The sequence below is a fragment of the Mytilus galloprovincialis genome, chromosome 10, assembly GCF_965363235.1.
Source record: "Mytilus galloprovincialis chromosome 10, xbMytGall1.hap1.1, whole genome shotgun sequence".
Classification (NCBI taxonomy): Eukaryota; Metazoa; Mollusca; class Bivalvia; order Mytilida; family Mytilidae; genus Mytilus; species Mytilus galloprovincialis.
Window position 1 is genome coordinate 77,143,295 of NC_134847.1, and position 21,877 is coordinate 77,165,171.

The 21,877-nt window shown below is 32.1% G+C and overlaps 1 protein-coding gene across 2 annotated transcripts; it reads right to left on the reverse strand.

Moving 5' to 3' along the window:
- Positions 1–1,775: 1,775 nt before the first annotated feature.
- On the reverse strand, positions 1,776–19,907 carry LOC143048428 (uncharacterized). 2 transcript variants are annotated; one of them, XM_076222109.1, is made up of 6 exons: positions 19,764–19,907; positions 9,296–9,487; positions 8,736–8,895; positions 8,027–8,097; positions 7,474–7,604; positions 1,776–3,631 (listed from the first exon to the last, which is right to left on the reverse strand). In XM_076222109.1, the coding sequence occupies exons 1-6, from the start codon at positions 19,827–19,829 to the stop codon at positions 3,397–3,399; spliced, it is 855 nt and encodes a 284-aa protein (XP_076078224.1). In that variant the 5' UTR covers positions 19,830–19,907; the 3' UTR covers positions 1,776–3,396. The 2 variants fall into 2 exon arrangements, with proteins under 2 accessions (XP_076078224.1, XP_076078225.1); XM_076222110.1 differs by lacking the exon at positions 19,764–19,907.
- Positions 19,908–21,877: the final 1,970 nt, after the last annotated feature.

Sequence of the window (21,877 nt, forward strand, 5' to 3'; positions counted from 1 at the left end):
TAGATCACCAGATGTACAAACAAAGCCAGAATTTCTTGTGCTTGATTTTTCCTTTTTTTGTTTTTATACGATTGTGTTCTGATATAAAAATAAGGAAATGCGATGTATTGCCAGTGATACAACTCTACACAAGATACTAAATGACACATAAACTAACACATATAGGTCACAGTTTGACAATCAGCATTGAACAAAGTCTAAAGCACAGTCAGCTATGAAAGGCTCGGAAATGACAAATCTTAAACAATTCAAACGAGAAAACTAATGACCTTATTAGTGGACAAAATGATGAACGAATAAATATGTATTATAGCAACAAATGCTAAGCAAAACTCCTTCTTGTGTCCATGTCAAAGAATAATCTACAGGAATTGAAAACATTAAAATTATCTAAACAAGTATTTCTTATTTCCAAGGGGCATAACTTTTCAAGTATTTAATCAGCACTGCTTTTAAAATTTTCTAAGACGATAATGAAATAAACCTTTCATATAAGTTTGATAATAGTATGGCAAAAATTGTACACTTTAGAATGCTTTCAATGCTGTTTTTAATATACTTTATATTTTCATAGGGCATCACTCTCTGAAAATATAACTGATTAGCACGGGTTTTTATTATCTTGTCGGTGCCATTGATGATTTAAACCTATGATTCAAGTTTCATAAATATCTAATTAGTATTGAACACATGAGAGCCCTTTGGCTAACAATGCAATTTTTTTTTTATTTCAGTTACATTCCAAGAGGCATAACTCTCTATAATTCGTAATCAATAACTAAATTGTTACCTAATTTCCATAATGATCTCACTTTAAAATGTCTATTACATTGCCAAAAGATTGAGAATTTTATGCAAGTGCATATCTGAAATGAAGAAGTTGTTAGCCCAACCTTTCCTTAATTTAAGTACAAATAACATATTATTTTCATGACAGGTCTTCAACTTAGAATGCTGCACCCTCTCAAAATCCAGAGTGATCACATATGTCCAGCATGGCTGATCAAAAAAAAAATCATAGGCAGTGATTTCCAAACATCTACAGGTCAATGCTTTTATAAATATCTGGCAAAAATTGTATTTTTGACTTTTCCTACAAAATCGTGTTAAACAAATTTAATCTGTGCAAAAAATGCTCCTATATCTTATCTTGGCCATATGTCTTTCTATGCTGTGATGTTACACTCTTGTTTCCGATAAGGGTGAAGGTTGGTACCTACTTAAATGTTTAAATCCGCTGCAATTGTTTGCACCTGTCTTAAGTCAGGAGTCTGAAGTTATTAAGGAGTTGTCTTTTGTTGATGTGGTTCATAAGTATTTCTCATTTCTCGTTTTTTGTCATATCAGGATGTGCTCAGCTAAGCATTTAACTATATGGTTTTCCTGTTTGAATGGTTTTCCCTCGGTTTTGGTTTTGATTTGTTACCCCGATTTTGTTTTTTGTCCATGGATTTATGAGTTTTGAACAGCGGCATACTACTGTTGCCTTTATTTAACACTTGTAATTTTTCTGGCCTTTATAGCTTGCTGCTTTGTGTGAGCCAAGGCTCGATATTGAAGACCAATAATTATGTCCTTTTACGAATTGTGACTTGGATGGAGAGTTGTCTCATTGGCACTTATACCCTATCTTCTTTTGTCTACATATGCCTCAAAATCAAACACAAAAATAAAATGCATGCACAGTCCACTGTCTTTTCTTGTGTTATTTGATAGACTTTTGTTTGTTTTTACCTGCTATTTAATGGTAAATGTTCATAAAAGTGAATACATCATTACAAATAATTACATTTTAATCTCATAATTAAAATTGTTACATAGAAATTCATAGTAAATTGAAATACAATTATACCTTTGTTAAAAATAATGATTACAGTTGATTTTCATTATGAAGACAGTTTGAAGATGCTATTTAACAACAAAAAACTTACCATTTGGGACAACCTTTGACAAGACAATTTTAAACAATCATCTTATTTTCTTAAATACAACAATTTCAGCTGATGAGAATATCTTGTTTCATCTTAAATTCTACAATTCTATTGAAAATGTCTTCCATCAGTACTCAACAAATTACATATTTAAATTAAAAACAGAGAACACATTCTTTTTTGGCTTGTTGTTTATGGTTTAAAATGAGAAAAGATGGCTGTAAAAATGTAACTTTTGAAAACATATAAAGATACAAATATAGTAAAATGCTTAGCTGAGCACATCCTGATATGACAACAGAATGAACCCTGAAAAGTTTGGGCAAGTTTGGACACAATATTCAAGCTTGATACTGTCTAAATTTGGATTGTGCTCAAACTTTTGATACAATGTAGGTTTTTGGCACAAAATAAATGTGGTCAAAGATATTTCTGTGCAATACAATGCTAATATAGATTTCTTCTATAAACTTTTCAAAAATTTCAATATGAAAAAATGAAAAAAAAAACATATGAACAACCCCCCAAAAAAACGTCTTGCAAAATTTCATAGTCATCCATACAAATTTAACAATTTGTTTTTTTCAATGAAATTAAATGTGTCTTCAGACTACAAGCTGAAGACTACGCTGTTTAATACAACATCATAGCATTATATGCATAACAATAATACTGGCCATAACTTACATTAATATTACAATCTGATTGGAGTATTAATTTATGAGGTAGTTGAAAACTAATTTCTACACATACACAAAATGACAGAATAGCTAAAACATCACAAAAACATTAAAATAGATTTATCTACATTTATACACTTTAAGACATGATCAAATCAGTTATAAAATTATTTCCAGCTACTTGTACAATCTTACAAGTTGAGTGTTCTTCCTCCAATATTTTCTATATATACAATGGTCCCAAAAATGATTTAAACATATTTTTATTCAGTTTTGAATACAATGCTTTATAAAATATTTTCACTCACTTTTGTATTAAGGGATTTTTCGAACATCCTTATTTGACAGGAAATTGATAATTTCTTTAAAAAAAATTTCAAACCTTGACATATATGGGAAAAGCAAACCTGAACTTTTAAAGCATTCATCATTTAACCATTTACGTTTATATTCAAATATTTAAATCTTCATATAATATAAATCCTAAATGAATCATTTATACCATAGTATAAGTAAACACAGCACCAATGAAACCTATTGGGAAAAGAAGAATAGTGGTATTTGTTTTAATCTCTGGGTATTTATTATAACAGGAACCTTATCCACATATGTATTACTCAAGGTTTTAAAACTTCTTTTTGATTACAGTAAAAGTAGCAAGTAGAATAAAACAAATACAAAATTTAAAAACATCAGCTCAATCTAAAATTTTCACAAAAGAATAGCTGCCAGAATGATAAGTATTGACATCAATAATTTACATTTTATTTTTACAATATTCAGACTTATTTGTTCTTCATTTTTTTGGCATAAAAATTAAAGTCTTCTTCATTAAGTTTATAACCCCAATGTTGTAATGTCTGTCTGACAACTGGTGACACCCCATGGTTATCGTAGCCACACCCACTTCTGACACATTTAGAGATCAGATTGTTTCTCCAACGTCCTGTTGTTCCTGCACACCTCAGCCATCTCCCAATCTGTCTCTCGTCATCAGCAGTTCTCCTACCCTGGTAAAATCTACAAGTACAATTTACACAACATTCATTTTTATCTTTACAAAATCTTGAATTTACAGTAAGGTACTTCATGTTGAAGGCCACATTGTGACTTGCAGATGAAGAACAACAATAAAAGTGTGACTTCTTTGGTTCTGTACAGTGTCCGTATATATACTCATGAGAGTGTAATTCTGTACAGTGTCCGTATATATACTCATGAGAGTGTAATTCTGTACAGTGTCCGTATATATACTCATGAGAGTGTGATTCTGTACAGTGTCCGTATATATACTCATGAGAGTGTAATTCTGTACAGTGTCCGTATATATACTCATGAGAGTGTAATTCTGTACAGTGTCCGTACATATACTCACGAGAGTGTAATTCTGTACAGTGTCCGTATATATACTCATGAGAGTGTAATACTGAAAACAAAAAGTTTCACCATGCACCCATGGCTCTTTATAATTGCTTGTAATAATCGTTGAGAGATTGGTTCATTTTGTACTTTGTTTTGTTGTATTTTGTGGTACCCTGCAGTACATACATTTACAATGAAAATAATTTTAATCAAGGTGAAGTATAAATCAAAGCGCTGTAAGCGCTGAAGGCAGTTAACCAAAAACCAAGGCAACCGTAATTATGAAAACTGTTGCAATGTTGCCTCAACATTAAACATTCATATATAGTACATTCATGTTTATCTAATGATTTATTTATTAAGGCAAATAATTTATATGTTATCAAGGTTTCAAAAGCAATGCATATATCAATGTATATTTTTTATGGTGAGTCTGCAGTGGTACAAGTTCCCAATGATTGCAGTTGTTCTACTTGGTAGTTAACCTTGGTTTTATTTGACTGCTAGTAGAGGTTCAATTTGACTTAGTATGAACATGTAATAGTATGAATGGACTGGTTTCCCTGGAAAGAAAACTGAGTTTGTGTTCTATAGTACAAAAGTTATGAGACACGAATCAGACAAATGTTCACTACAACAGGGATCAAAGGTGAGGTCTGACTGACTTGCCCATAGTAAATGTAAATGATTTGTTATTTTGTCCCATACATATGAATATATATAATTTAGGGGTGGGGATCTCAACGGTTTTCAAGTTCTCAAACAGGTAGAGGTAGGCAGAGGATTTAGGGGGCAGGGGCCCAGCCCCCCCTTTTTGGGAAAAAAATTGGTTGTTTATATAGGGAATCACTGAAGCGTGACTGGAGCAGGCCCCTCTTAGGTCAGTCAGTGGGCCCCACTTATGAAAATTTCTGGATCCGCCACTGGGGGTAGGTGACCCTAGGGACTTCCCCTACATTTCATTTTATTTGTTATATTGTCCCATACATGAATATATATGGTTTAGGGGTGGGGACCTCATTGGTTTCCAAGTTCTCAAACAGGAGGGGTAGGGTGACCCAAGGGACTCCCCCTATATTTCATTTAATTAGTTATATTGATCCATACATGAATATATATTGTTTTGGTGTGGGGATCTCGACCGTTTCCAAGTTCTCAAACAGGAGGGTTGGGATGACCACAGGGACTTCCCTATATTTCATTTCATTTGTTATATTGTCCCATACATGAGTATATATGGTTTAGGGGTAAGGATCTTGACCATTTCCAAGTTCTCAAACAGAAGGGTGAACAGTGACCTCAGGGACTCCCCCTATCTTTCATCTGATTTGTTATATTGTCCCATACATGAATATATATGGTTTAGGAATGGGGATCTCGACCATTTTTAAATTCTAAAACAGGAGGGGTGGGTGACCTAGCGACTCTTCCTACATGTATACTTCATTTGATTTTTCATATTGTCACAAACATGAATATATATGGTTAAGGGGTGTGGATCTCGACTGTTTCCAAGTTCTCAAACAGGAGGGGGTGGGGTAACTCCAGGGACTCCCCCTATATTTCATTTTTTATTTATCATATTGTCCTATACTTGAATATATGCAGGGGCTGATTCAGACGGGGGAGGGTTGCGGGCTTGCACCCCCCTTAAATTTGCAAAGTATGGGTTATTCTCAGCTTAATAAAGAATATTCCGATAATTTTACCTCAATTTGTTTTTTAGCCTCGCTCTGCGCCCCTCCTAACCTAAAATCCTGGATATTTCCCTCATATGGTTTAGGGGTGGGGAGCTCGACCGTTTCCAAGTTATCAAACAGGAGGGGGTAAAGTGACCCAAAGAATGCCACCTATATATCATATGATTTACTTACATTAAGGTATATATAATATAGTTGCATTATTTGTGAAAATAAAGAATGAAACTTTCAGCTACTTTAATTGACCCTTCAAAATTGAGAAAAAAACAAATAACCCCTCGAAATTGCAGTAATATGTTTACACTTTAAAAGCATCTCACATGCATTATCATCATTTATCATTTATAAAGAAAATTTAGACTGTGACCATGAACATGTATATTGTTAGATATACTGTTCCCAGCTGTCACGTTGTATTGGATTTTTAAATTAAAATTTGTCAAAAAGTAATTTTGAGTTTCTGAATAAAATATTTTTCTGCTTTTTCTTTCTTGTACATATATCTTTCGGTGTACAATAATAGTGTTTATATTCATTTACCATGCACAGATGTATTTTTTCACCTGCTTGGATTTATTTTTTAAATGATATTACCCTTATCCGCTTCCGGAATCGGATCCGATTTTGTAAAATTTTGTCTTCACGGCCGCCATTGTTATGTGTTTACAATGTTGTTTTTGTCAATCAGATACGATTTTACTCGAATTTATACAATATTTGTCGGCGATTTTCTGTATAAAGCTAGCGGTTGAACAAAATGAACATCGCCGTCATGAATAATAATGATAAAAATAAGTTTTTAGCTCGTTTAATTGGAGACTTTGGTGAACATGGTGAAAAGGTTGACAAAGTAATTTCTTATTTTCTTTCAAATGTAAGGTGACTACGTCGGGCGTAGCTAGAAACCAACTATCCTAGTTGAAATTCCGCTTTCAAAAGTGGAAGGTCTCGGACCACCGCTAATTGCACACCTGCCTCCAAATTGGAAAGCTACGAAAATTTCTTTTTCTAATTTGAAATTGCCGCCAACAGCATGAACAGTTGAACTTATTATATAATAGACTACTGACGTAGTTGTACTACGTATTGATGACAAACAATATTCCTACGACTTTTGTCATTTGGGAAATCTAAACTACTTGTCTTAAGAGATTTTCGGCGATTAAATATTTCATACAATTGTTCTTTGACATCTTAGCTAAAAGCACAAGTCATAATGAACTACACAAGGATTCTTAATAAGCACTACTTCCTATGTGTAACTTTAAAACTTTTGGATAAATCGACGATCATTTAAGGTTTTTCTGGTATTTTTTTTTGTAATCCAGAATAAAAAGTATTAAAAAAGTGTTCAATTAGTTATATATAACATAGTAGCAGGCTAGATAATAACAATGGCAAGTATTTCAGGATTTATTGGGTAGAACACAAATCTAGGGTGCTCGCATAATGCAGCTTAACTGCATAAAAATTGCAGGTATTTCCAATTTGTAAGGTGACTTTGCATGCATTTACATATTGTTATAAATACAGGTATCTTCATTACAGCATAATTATGAGAAATTATCCTTTTCCTACCAATATTTTGAATTTTTCAATGTTTACTTCTCACAATCAAGCATATTTTCCTTTTTTTTCAAATTATTTTATTGACGTATTATACATCTATTGAATAGACACTTTTTTTCAGGAAAATCTTATTCAAATTCCAGCAGCTAAGCAACAAGCAATGATAAATCAGAAATTGGTTATAGACAGGAAAATAAATCAGATCAGTTTTAACTACTTTAACCCACATACCTACAATACCACTGGAACCAGCCATAAGGATCTTGTTTATGTATCCAACCACTCTCTTCCCACATTTCTAAGCTGCCTCCACATTTCACTTTATAGGTGTTAACATTTTCATGGTAGGGACCTGATGCCACCTTAAATGAATAGTACATGTATTCAAATATGAACGAGTTTGCTGGTGCAAAAACATCCCCTAACCTGGCAGGGAGAAAACACAAACTTCATAGATCATCCCCTAACCTGGCAGGGAGAAAAACACAAACTTCATAGATCATCCCCTAACCTGGCAGGGAGAAAACACAAACTTCATAGATCATCCCCTAACCTGGCAGGGAGAAAAACACAAACTTCATAGATCATACCCTATAGTATCATTCAAGACAATATAAAAATAAAGGAGATGTGGTAAATTGCCAATGAAACAACCATCATTTAGAGCTCAAATAAACCAATTATAGATTATTGTATGGAGTTTGGTTAAAAATGGTTCAAAGTGGTTTCAAACTAATTAAGGACAGAGATATTTATCATGTTTAATGACTTTATCCTGTATTACCTGTCTAGGTATATTTAATCCTTCCAGCCAGTCTTTTGGTAGCTCTTTCCATTCTCCTGAGTAACTATTTCCTGTAAACAAGGAATATAAAATGATAATTATAAATATTCTGTTTGATTTAAAAATTAATAAATTAAAATTAAATCTATCAAATCATCTAAACAATGGATCTGCTAATATAGTTATTTGCTTTGTTTATATGAAATACAAGGTAAAACAGCACACTATGGCCACTTACTTGCATGGAGCATTTAGATGGGATTTCATATCAATTATTGACACAAATTGCTCCTTAATGGTATTTTGTTTTTCTTACCTTAAATCTGTTTCAGTTATTATTAATTTTTATATATTACATTAACTGCTTGCAATTTGATGAGGCGACAAATTTCCATCTGGCTTTTAATTTCCTTCTAGTAGTTCTGATTGTGGCTTCTAAAATGTGTTTAGCCAGTCAAACATTTGTTTCCCCAACTGTTTTAATTTATGATCAATCAATGAAAAGATCAGGATTAAGGAATTTTGTAAAAACACAGGTGACTGGTGGGGAAATGTTTTATTTCGTTTTTGATGTTGGTTCGGTTGACTTACTGTACATGTAGCTTGAAATTGTACAGTTAAATTACAGTGATGTCTTTGAAATGATGATCATCAAAAGACTTTAGTGTGCTAAAATATTCAATAAGTGCATTAAACATGTTAAAATAACCTGTAGCTGATGACTTTATTGGTCTGAAATATGTGCCACCAAAACTTCCAGCTTGAAGAACTTCTTTGGGAGTCATATTCGGTCGTAGTTCTGGAACATCTTCAAACACTAGCTCCCCCTTTTTGTTACGAGTTGGTAACTTTGCAGTGAATTCAAAGTTCTGAAAAACATTCATTGTTGAAGATTTATTTACTACATTTTGGTGTGTGAGAGTAGACATCAGCAAAAAAAAATTGGGGTAAAGAAATTTATCAGCTAATAAAAAAAGTAATACAAACAAACTTAAATGTCATTAAGTGACTAATATGGATCATTTATTTTCGTGGGTATTAATTTTGGTGGATTAAAGAAAATTGCATTTTTATGGATATCTGATTTCGCGGTTTTGCTAATCTCTGCATGACAAGCCTATACAAAGTTTATAATACGATGCAAGGCCTATAATAACTGTCATCACATCCTCACTCTACTTCAACAAGAGAATAAATATTAAAAAAGTTTCAGATGGGAAAAAAATTGCACATAAAAATAGATAAGAAGAGACATATAATGATAATTACCTTTTCTACATTTGTAGCTTCGTCAATATTTTTGGGATAGTTCTTCTTTTTAGATGAAGATTCTTGTTTGTTTAAAGGCTTTTCTTTACTGCTTTTGGGAGTTGTTTTCTTTGATTTACTCTTTGAAGCTGATTCAGTTTCAACTTCTTCTCCAAGTTTCCTTTTTGGCATCTTTGTTAAGCAGTTTATAAACTAAAATGGATTACAGAAATAAACAAATACTAGACATGCATTCTTCTCCATGTTTGAGGTGGACTTGTACTATATATGTTCTCTTATTTTTACAATTGTGGAGTATTTATTCCTGAAATATTTTTTCCTTTTAGTCATGTTTAGTGCTTCTCTACTTTCCCACTATATGACTATAATCCAGTTAGATTATCAAGATTATTGAAATTTAAATGCAGACAAACTGAAAATAACTACTTTGTCTCATAAATAATAATGCTAATTGTTTGTTTTAAATTACCTGAGCAAAGGAGTAGGTCGATAAGGCCTTAAAATGGCCCCCTTTTTAAGTCTAAATATCAAATTGGGATTTATTGACCAATATTACAATGATTAATAGATAATACAGTGACTGTATTTTAGTTTCTTGTGTACAATTTGGAGTATGGCGTTCATTATCACTGAATTAGTATATATAGTATATATATTTGTTTAGAGGCCAGCAGAAGGACACCTCTGGGTGCAGGAATTTCTCGCTGCATTGAAGACCTGTTGGTGACCTTCTGCTGTTGTCTGTTCTATGGTCGGGTTGTTGTCTCTTTGACACATTCCCATTTCCATTCTCAATTTTACTAGATAAAAAATATGTCTTTTAGTCCAGTCAAGGGTCTAACTTAGATAAGTTATTAGAGAGAATAACATACATGTTGTTACATGTATTGTGGGCTAAATTATCAAAAACCTGTGATAACATATGTATGTTACATGTTTCAAAGGGAAAATACAATGTATACAACCTTAATATTTTGTTAATTTTTTCTCAAGTTCTATTGATATTATAATTTTCTTTATGTTAACTAAACTTTGCAAAGATATAACAGCTCATAGTTTACCAATCATGCATAGTACACCTATGTTATTACTGAAAATATATTCCTGCAATAACCAAGGGGTGTTATTACAGCTTCTCTATATCTCTTTAAAGGCTTTGCTCTGACATGCATAACAATGTTTTTCAATTCATTGTAAGAAATGATGATCAGAGCTTGTAATGAGGCACTGCTTAAGATTCGAAGTGTCTCATTTACTCAATTTACTTAATAACATACAATGACATACAAAATGTACACATGTAGGCATATTATTTTTCTCTGATAACTTATTTATTTGACCCTTGACTGTAGTCGCAGATTTACATTCCTGCGTATTATTAATGACGTCAAAAATAGTCAAATGATAGTACTCATTTTCATTTTCCACGAAAAAACAATGAAATGGGTAAATTTCTGTTGGATATTTGGACAGGAAACATATCATGCATAAAGCCCATACATTTGTACATCGACAAAAAAGATCTTTGACAATAATGTTTGTAATGACATTTTACATGTCTAACTTGAATATTTATGTTGTCGAAAGCTGCGCTCTATGTTTCCTGATGTTAAATTTGGCTGAATTCCTGCCGATTTTGGCAACTGTCGCTAAGAAATTTGGATTTCCTTCTTAACCAGTACTGTTTAAATCAGGACCTTTCTCAGATATACAATGTATATATATCTTTAAAAAGTTATAAAGGGACATAACTGATAGACTATAAAAGTGACACTCCCCAAATGTGTGCTTGATCTGAGTTTTGTGGTAACAAGAATGATGTATAAACTTCATAAAATTTGGTTACGGCAAACTTAAGTTGGAGAATGGAAACGAAAAATTCAGCATTTTTTTTATAATTTTGTAAAGGAACATAACTACAGAACAATAAGAGTGACAACCCTGAATATTCAAACTTGATCTGTATTTTGTGGTTATAAGTATTGTGTTTAAGTTTCATCAAATTTAGTTTAGGCTTATTAATGCTAGAGAATGGAATCAAAAAAATCAGCATTTTTTACATTTGTTAAGGGGCATAACTCTAGGAAGGTTTACACCACCAAAATGCAAACTTGATCTGTAATATGAGGTAACAAGTATCGTATCTATAAGTTTAATACAGGGACTTCGTCCCCCTATTACATTTGTATTACACATGTTACAGTAGAAAAATCAAAAAAAAAAAAAATCAGGAAAATTTCTCGAATTTTTCATTTTACCATGTTTACTAATGAACTCAAAATCGTTAACTTTCTTTCAGTTTTTTAAATCCCTGCATCTGCACAGAAATCTACTTCCTTTTCCCATCTTGTTTGCCTGAGACTTTGAATAAAATATATATTTATCAGTCTAGTAAAATATATATAGAAAAGAACTTGATACTACATTGTAATTCACTTTTAAAAATTGTTTGTCTTGAAAAAAGGTTACCCTAGCGTTTCATTGTTTACATTGAATATGACGTCATAACTTAAACAACTTCACAACTAAAATCCCTAATAACAAAACCAAAATCGGAAACGTCACTGTACTTCCATTTCTTTTTTTTTTTAACATGTTTGAATTAAAAAAATAATTCAGACTTCATCCCCTTTACAGGTAATGCCTGCCTCATGTTAGCATTTAATTAAGGCAAATTATAAAAGTTGTAGAACAGAAATAAATTATTACAGACAAACCTGTGCATCTGTAAAAGTTTTAAGGCATAGCATGCCCTAGATAAATAAATTTCAAATATGTATTATGGTTTAGAAAAATAAAAACTTAACTGGATTTTGCAGTGCAATTTTTTTCGAGAAGGTGCCAAAATAAACTAAGTTGGGATTCGGGAAAGAGGTTTGAGAACTTCCCCACAGGTAATAATTGAAGTGAGCTGTATTGATTGACATGGACAATAGATGGACAATAGATACCTAACAATAATTGGTCATTTAAACTGTGTACCTGAGTGGACCATATCAAGGGAAACCAGTGATCGGGAAGGACGTGCGCCCTGCGCCTATATCGCATATTGACAAGAAATGGCGCATACAGTGACAAATGTTAGCGCCCACGTGGCGCACGATATTTTTCACTTCGTTTCGAAATGTTTAGATATCGTCAAATGAATTTCCGATCGTGTTCCGTGCCGCCATTTGTGTGTACTCAACTGTGTAATGTTTCTCCAATAATAGGAGCACCTATATATTTTTGGGACGTCTCGGGTGTTTCCCTAGTATCATAATAGAACCATGCGATTTAACGTCTCTGTGTTTTCCTATTGTAATAATAGAACCTTGCGGTCTAACTGATAATCCGAAAAACATAATTAACCATCATTCATGATATATTTGTTTATAAACAACTTTAAATTTGTGAAATTTGGCTAGCACAGACGAGATCTAACTCTTATAATAATCTCATTTAGTTTAGCTTGCTATTATTTCGATTGAAGAACCCCAAGAATTTTTAGGAATATAGTTTTTGTCTCCATAAAAGACGCCTAACTGTCCTTGTCATTTTTTGGTCTTTGGCTCGTTTTCACATTTTGTAAACATGACTTCAGCGATTTGTTGTTATGTTCTATGAATTAATGGTACTCTATACTGTTATTCTTGTCACCGTGATGAAGTTATAATAATATAAGAAGTGCAGAGGAAATGCCTGAAATGGCCTCTGATACGGAACGTCTAGAATAAGTATGGTATCGACGAAGACCCAAATTTAATGTACAAAAAAAAAAACATGAACAGCAACAGTACCAGTTTAAACATTGTAAATAAATGTTGACATAAATATTATTGGGGTTGGAAGAAGTTATTACATATTCATTGAAATTGAAATTATAAAATCACAGGAACAATATCTATAATTTTATTTAAAATCATAAAGGTAAGTATCAACACCTCTTTGCCAAAATATACTGATAAATTTTTTTCACAGAAGTCAATTAAAATGGCCCACTCATTCGACAACATGGCCCATTATTTTTTAAAATGGCCCATTGAATTTATTTTTGATAGGCCCTTGGCCCATAGTGAAAAAAACCTTCCAGATCACTGGGAAACTCAACTGTTTGATAATTTTATCATCTTCTGCAGGGACGAAACAAAGTGCACTGCAAAATCCATTTAAATTATGGATTTTCTAAATCATACAATGCATTTGAATTATATTTATCTAGGGCTTGCTATGCCTTAAAACTGTTCCAGGTCACAGGTCTGTCTGTACTCAGAGTAAATTTTGGGGTGAAAATGCAGCCAAGAACCTTAAGCATGTTAAGTGATGCCACTAAAATTGAAACTTTATCCATGTTTGTGGTAATAAACCATGTGTATTATTTTCATAACATTTGGTTGAGGCAAACCAATTTTTAGATGCAAGTGGAAAAGGGCATACAGCGGACAAGGATTTAAAGCCTGGCAGCACCTAGATACATAGAAGTTGTATTCATTTTCTATTTTAAAATGAAAAAAACTTTTGTGGATTTTGCTAAACATTTTCTTTCCTTTCCACAGGTACATGTAGTGTAAAAATAAACAAAGTCATGTGAAATCTTTGAGATAGTCCCCTCAGGTAATGATTGTATTGTATCATATTAATTGAAATGGACAATAGAAATCTACTCACAACAAAGGTGATTTAAATAGTGTAAATGAGTGGACGGATCTCCTGTAGATGTGTAGTTGGTGATCGCAATACTGGTATACCAGTATTGTTCACAATACTGGTATAAAAATTTTGTACCAGTATTGTAACTTTTTTTTTAAAAACAACAATACTGGTACATTACTGATATACCAGTATTGTAGTTGTATTGTTGACTATACTTTTTAAAAGGTGTATAACAAATGGTATAATGAAAAATGAATTTTAAGCAAAATTAGATATTGAAATTCAAAGGGAGATTATATTACAGTGACTTGACTGTTAGTGTTGCTATTCACCAATTGCAACTCATTCAAAATTTTGACCCAATTGCAATTTGTTTTATTAAATCAAATTGTTCAACTGGTCAAAAATTTGAACAAACTGTTCAGCCAAAATGTGAAAGTGCAAAGTGATAAAATAAATCATACTTACAATCCTATAAGTCTGTAACTCCACTGTATTGATGTATTTCCTAAATCAGTCTATCAATCTGTATAGTTATATTATTGCCATTACCATACTAAAGGTGAACTGTTTTATTTTGAATTGCTATAAAAATGTCAAAACTAAGCTTTTATAGAGTTTTTCTTTCGAAAAGTATTCTATATTTATAAGAATCACACACTATGTGAATAAAAACATTTCATATTCAGTAAAATATTTGAAATTGCAATATGTTTGTAGGAAGGGGAGATAATCGCTTTTTGGTTTCAAAAAGTCTTTATTCAAAAGAATAGTATTTTAGGTTATCTCCCCAAGGAAGCATATTGTTATTTCATACATATTTTCCTGAATATGAAATGTTTTTATTCACATAATGTGTGATACTTATAAATATAGAATACTTTTCGAAAGAAAAACTCTATAAAAGCTTAGTTTTGACATTTTTATAGCAATTCAAAATAAAACAGTTCACCTTTAGTATGGTAATGGCTGTAATATAACTATACAGATTGATAGACTGATTTAGGAATTACATCAATACAGTGGAGTTACAGACTTATAGGATTGTAAGTATGATTTATTTTATCACTTTGCACTTTCACATTTTGGCTGAACAGTTTGTTCAAATTTTTGACCAGTTGAACAATTTGATAAAACAAATTGCAATTGGGTCAAAATTTTGAATGAGTTGCAATTGGTGAATAGCAACACTAACAGTCAAGTCACTGTAAATGAACTCAAAAAGATTACATAGCATGTAGAGGATAATTGTCAAAATCAATTAACCAGGTTAAAAATAATTACAATAGTCTATACTTGTACAAATAAACAAAAGATTATTGTAATGAACTTATATTATTCAAACAATTGTTAATCTTATACATAATTGCTAATAATTTTATCATCGTGATCATATTTCTATATTTTATTTATTTCAATTGAGATAAAATAAAATGAAATAAAAGTTTAATTTAATTATCTGAGTTATTATTGATTTTAAGAAATTCAAGCAAATTATTACACTATAACACTGTAAATTCAGCATTTACATGTATGCCATGGTATATGTTTTACAGATATTTTAATACATGTATACTAAGATCATATGCATTTGTTGGACTTTATTTTCTTATTAATCTTTCTCAATAAACATGATAAAAGACATCAATATCCATTAAACATAAACAGTTGCTTAATGGGGAAACCTGATTATAATCAAATTAACTAGTTTGTCTACAAAAATGTTAACATAGTTAAGGGTAGTTTAAGCAGTTGATTCAGAACCATGAGTAATACAATTTGTAGCAGATATATCTACTGGTAAAAATACTCAAATACTAATACATGTATTACATGTATTAGACAAGCACTCCTACAGTAAGAGCCGTACAGGTGCCTTCTATCTAGTAAGCGTAAGAGAAAGTCAATAGACTGAATACCTAACTATCAATATAGGAAGTGGGGGATGCAGAAATGCCATCTGAAGAAGAAATAGACAATACTAATGCTGATGATACAGAAGCTATTACAGCATTAATGTCAATATAAAATTCACTGAAATATAGTACTATTGAGTCTTGGAAAGAGAGAGCTGGAAGAAAACATAGAAAAGAGTAAAGAGTTTGTTAAAATGCTGAGACAGTACGGTTCCCTTTTAAAAATAAAATCAAAGCGCTGTAAGCGCTGAAGGCAGTTAACCAAAAACCAAGGCAACCGTAATTATGAAAACTGTGGCAATGTTGCCTCAACATTAAACATTCATATATAGTACATTCGTGTTTATCTAATGATTTATTTATTAAGGCAAATAATTTATATGTTATCAAGGTTTCAAAAGCAATGCATATATCAATGTATATTTTTTATGGTGAGTCTGCAGTGGTACAAGTTCCCAATGATTGCAGTTGTTCTACTTGGTAGTTAACCTTGGTTTTATTTGACTGCTAGTAGTTCAATTTGACTTAGTATGAACATGTAATAGTATGAATGGACTGGTTTCCCTGGAAAGAAAACTGAGTTTGTGTTCTATAGTACAAAAGTTATGAGACACGAATCAGACAAATGTTCACTACAACAGGGATCAAAGGTGAGGTCTGACTGACCTGCCCATAGTAAATGTAAATGATTTGTTATTTTGTCCCATACATATAAATATATATAATTTAGGTGGGGGATCTCAACGGTTTTCAAGTTCTCAAACAGGTAGGGGTAGGCAGAGGATTTAGGGGGGCAGGGGGCCCAGCCCCCCCTTTTTGGGAAAAAATTTGGTTGCTTATATAGGGAATCACTGAAGCGTGACTGGAGCGGGCCCCTCTTAGGTCAGTCAGTGGGCCCCACTTATGAAAATTTCTGGATCCGCCACTGGGGGTAGGGTGACCCTAGGGACTTCCCCTACATTTCATTTTATTTGTTATATTGTCCCATACATGAATATATATGGTTTAGGGGTGGGGATCTCATTGGTTTCCAAGTTCTCAAACAGGAGGGGTAGGGTGACCCAAGGGACTCCCCCTATATTTCATTTAATTAGTTATATTGATCCATACATGATATATATTGTTTTGGTGTGGGGATCTCGACCGTTTCCAAGTTCTCAAACAGGAGGGTTGGGATGACCACAGGGACTTCCCCTATATTTCATTTGATTTGTTATATTGTCCCATACATGAGTATATATGGTTTAGGGGTAAGTATCTTGACCATTTCCAAGTTCTCAAACAAGAGTGTGAACAGTGACCTCAGGGACTTCCCCTATCTTTCATCTGATTTGTTATATTGTCCCATACATGAATATATATGGTTTAGGGATAGGGATCTCGACCATTTTTAAATTCTAAAACAGGAGGGGTGGGGTGACCCCTAGCGACTCTTCCTATATTTCATTTGATTTTTCATATTGTCACAAACATGAATATATATGGTTAAGGGGTGTGGATCTCGACCGTTTCCAATTTCTCAAACAGGAGGGGGTGGGGTAACTCCAGGGACTCCCCCTATATTTCATTTTTTATTTATTATATTGTCCTATACATGAATATATGCAGGGGCGGATTCAGACGGGGGACGGTTACGGGCTTGCACCCCCTTAAATTTGCAAAGCATGGGTTGTTCTCAGCTTAATAAAGAATATTCCGATAATTTTACCTCAATTTTTTTTTAGCCTCGCTCTGCTCGGCGAAAATTTAAGTTTGCGCCCCTCCTAACCTAAAATCCTGGATCTGCCCCTCGTATGGTTTAGGGGTGGGGAGCTCGACCGTTTCCAAGTTATCAAACAGAAGGGGGTAGAGTGGCCCAAAGAATGCCACCTATATATCATATGATTTACTTACATTAAGGTATATATATAAGTTGCATTATTTGTGAAAATAAAGAATGAAACTTTCAGCTACTTTAATTGACCCTTCAAAATTGAGAAAAAACAAATAACCCCTCGAAATTGCAGTAATATGTTTACACTTTAAAAGCATCTCACATGCATTATCATCATTTATCATTTATAAAGAAAATTTAGACTGTGACCATGAACATGTATATTGTTAGATATTATACTGTTCCCAGCTGTCACGTTGTATTGGATTTTTTAATTAAAATTTGTCAAAAAGTAATTTTGAGTTTCCGAATAAAATATTTTTCTGCTTTTTCTTTCTTTTACATATATCTTTTGGTTTACAATACTAGTGTTTATATTCATTTACCATGCATAGATGTATTTTTTCACCTGCTTGGATTTATTTTGTTAATGATCGCCAAACCCGGAATTACCCTTATCCGCTTCCGGAATCGGATCCGCTTTTGTAAAATTTTGTCTTCACGACCGCCAGTTATGTGTTTACAATGTTGTTTTTGTCAATCAGATACGATTTTACTCGAATTTATACAATATTTGTCGGCGATTTTCTGTATAAAGCTAGCGGTTGAACAAAATGAACATCGCCGTCATGAATAATAATGATAAAAATAAGTTTTTAGCTCGTTTAGTTAAAGACTTTGGTGAACATGGTGAAAAGGTTTGCAAAGTAATTTCTTATTTTCTTTCAAATGTAAGGTGACTACGTCGGGCGTAGCTAGAAACCAACTATCCTAGTCGAAATTCCGCTTGCAAAAGTGGAAGGTCGCGGACCTCGGACCACCGCTAATTTGCACACCTGCCTCCAAATTGAAAAGCTACGAAAATTTCTTTTTCTAATTTGAAATTGCCGCCAACAGCATGAACAGTTGAACTTATTATATAATAGACTACTGACGTAGTTGTACTACGTATTGATAACAAACAATATTCCTACGACTTTTGTCATTTGGGAAATCTAAACCTCTTGTCTTAAGAGATTTTCGGCGATTAAATATTTCATACAATTGTTCTTTGACATCTTAGCTAAAAGCACAAGTCATAATGAACTACACAAGGATTCTTAATAAGCACTACTTCCTATGTGTAACTTTAAAACTTTTGGATAAATGGACGATCATTTAAGGTTTCTCTGGTCATTTTTTTTGTAATCCAGAATAAAAAGTATTAAAAAAGTGTTCAATTAGTTATATATAACATAGTAGCAAGCTAGATAATAACAATGGCAAGTATTTCAGGATTTATTGGGTAGAACACAAATCTAGGGTGCTCACATAATGCAGCTTAACTGCATAAAAATCAGAAGATTTAAAACTTTCTTTGATTACAATCACAGTATTCCATCTATGGCATCATAAGTTAAACATACAATCATTCCATATAAAATTGTCATGTCATATGTTAATATCATTATGAATATATATGTGACACCTTTAAAGTTTAAGATTAACTACATGTACCTGTGTATATATGTATTGTTTATTTAAAAAAACACAATACTGGTACAATACTGGTACAAAAATTTTATACTAGTATTGCGATCACCAACTACAGGAGATCCGAGTGGACTGTATCAAAGAAAACTCAAGTGTTTGTTTACTTCACCATCTTCTGCGGCAAGAAAATGTTCATCAAAATCTATTAAGTGTTTTAACTTTTTGTCCTGTGACTTTCTGTCCTACATTCTATATAACTACCAACCCTTCTATATAACTACCAACCCCCCCCCCCTTTTTCCCCCACTACGGCGACATAAAAAAAAGAAAACAAATTGGCATGGCCATTCCTACATGTATTATTTGTGTTCGTACAAGTGTGTCTAGTACCACTCCCCCTCCCCTTGACAGAACAAATGCCTGTCTTTTCATTGAACAAAAAAAAAATATTGAAAATCGAAAATTATTTTTTAAGAAATGTCACAGCTTTCAAGAACCATAAAGCGTGCACTATAGATGTCTGAAATAAAATATAAAAGGTTCAGTTGCAATTCATATAAATATTTATGTTTACCCTGGTTAAATTCTTTTTAAAATAAGGTAAGCTTCTGTAAGCGGGAGAGGTTGCGTAACCAAACATGTGCCGGATGTAAACAACACCGCATACATCATTAAAAATAGTAAAGTAAATAAATACTTTTAAAACATGTAACTTGAAATATTAACATCGGGATGAGAGCATTTAGTTTTAAAGGTCTGTTTTGTATTTTGTATTTTTTTACGAGAATTATATGATGATATCTAAAATGTTTTTTTCGTCCCAAAAACAGTTTGGACCCGGAAGTAGGAAAATTCGTCCCCAAAAACTCGCCAAACAAACACGCCCCCACTTTGAAAATAGTAATAATTATCTAATTTTCATTGAGGCCCTCAAACAAAATACATGCATACACAGTTGACATTCATACATTCATACATTATAATACAATATATATTACAATATATATTACTAGTATATACATAATTCAATCATTAAAATATACAAATGGTAATAAATGGCAATATTTGATAAAGTTTTGTTATTAAAGGAAAACAAATTATTTGACTTGCATATAATTTTCAAGAATGATTATAACAATGTTTCTTAAATAATTCCACATTACGACATTTTTTATTTCGAGCGGTAAATTATTCCATACTTTGGTTGCAGAATAATGAAAATATTTTTTATAAAAATTTGTATTTGGTCTTGGAACAAAAAGATCATTATTAGAGACAGATCGTAAGTTGTGGTGTTGCTCATCATCAATATTTAGCATTGCTAAGTAATCAGGTGTTAGTCCATTGACAATTTTATACATTAGAATTGATTGTTGGTATTTTATTCTTTTGGTAAAAGATAGCCATTTTAAAGATGAAAACATGAAATCAGATGGAAGAGAAATATCGCATTCCAGTATAATTCTTGTTACTCTTTTTTGAAGTTTTATGATTCTATCTGCTGAATCTTTTTGTAATAAATATCCTCAAACTGAACTACAATAGTCTATGTATGGTAGAATATATGCATTATGAAATAGTTGCCTTGTGTGTATGTCATATACTTTAATTTTATATAAAAGTGATATTTTAGATGAGACTATGATAATTTTACATATACGATCAACATGATCTTCCCAGCTTAAATTTTCATCAATGTCTGTTCCAAGTAATTTGAAAGAATGGACATTCTCAATACATGTTTCGTTGACGGTAATACATAATTTTGATAGTTGTCACGGTAAGTTTTTGTTTTGAACCCAATTTCATACACTTAGTTTTTTGTGCATTGATTTTCATACTGTTATTGTTACACCGAGATTGTATAGCATTTAAATCATTTTGCAATATGTTGTTTATTTTTTCAATGTTTTTATCATGAAAATGCAATGTTGAATCATCAGCATATAAATCCATGTTGGATTGTTTAACATGAAGTGGTAAATCATTTATATATATTAAAAACAACAGCGGACCTAAAATTTCTTGTTGTCTTTCAGACAAAGATGATTTTATCCAATCTATCTATGTTCTCCGATATGATAAAATATTAACTTTTCTAAAAGTCTGGCATGGTTAATAAGGTCAAAAGCCTTACTGAAATCTAAAAACACTGTACCAACTATTTCTCCATTATCTAAATATTTTAACCATTCGTCAATTAGTTTAGTTAGCGCTGTTTGGCACGAATGACCATGTCTGAAACCTGACTAGGCGATATCATATGTAACATTTTTTTATTGTTTAGGAATTCATATAACTGTGTACATACATGCATGTCTCTCGAAAATTTTAGATATGGTATTTAAAATAGAAATATTAATTGGACGATAATTTGAGGGAATATCTCTTGGTCCTCCTTTATGTATAGCAGTTACTCTTGCAAATTTTAATTTTTGCGGGAAACGATTTGAAGTTATACTTTTGTTTATTAAAAAAGTTAATGATGGCGATATTATTTCTGCACTTAGCTTTAAAAATTTGGGACCAATTCCATCTAAACCTGCGGATTTATTAATATTAAGATGTTTTAGTTGAGAACACACCTCTCCAACAGAAATGAGTTTTAAATTAAAATTTTCAGTTTTCTTTAATTTATTACTAGTAAAATTTTGTAGCATAGAAAAATCCATATCTGAAGTATTATTT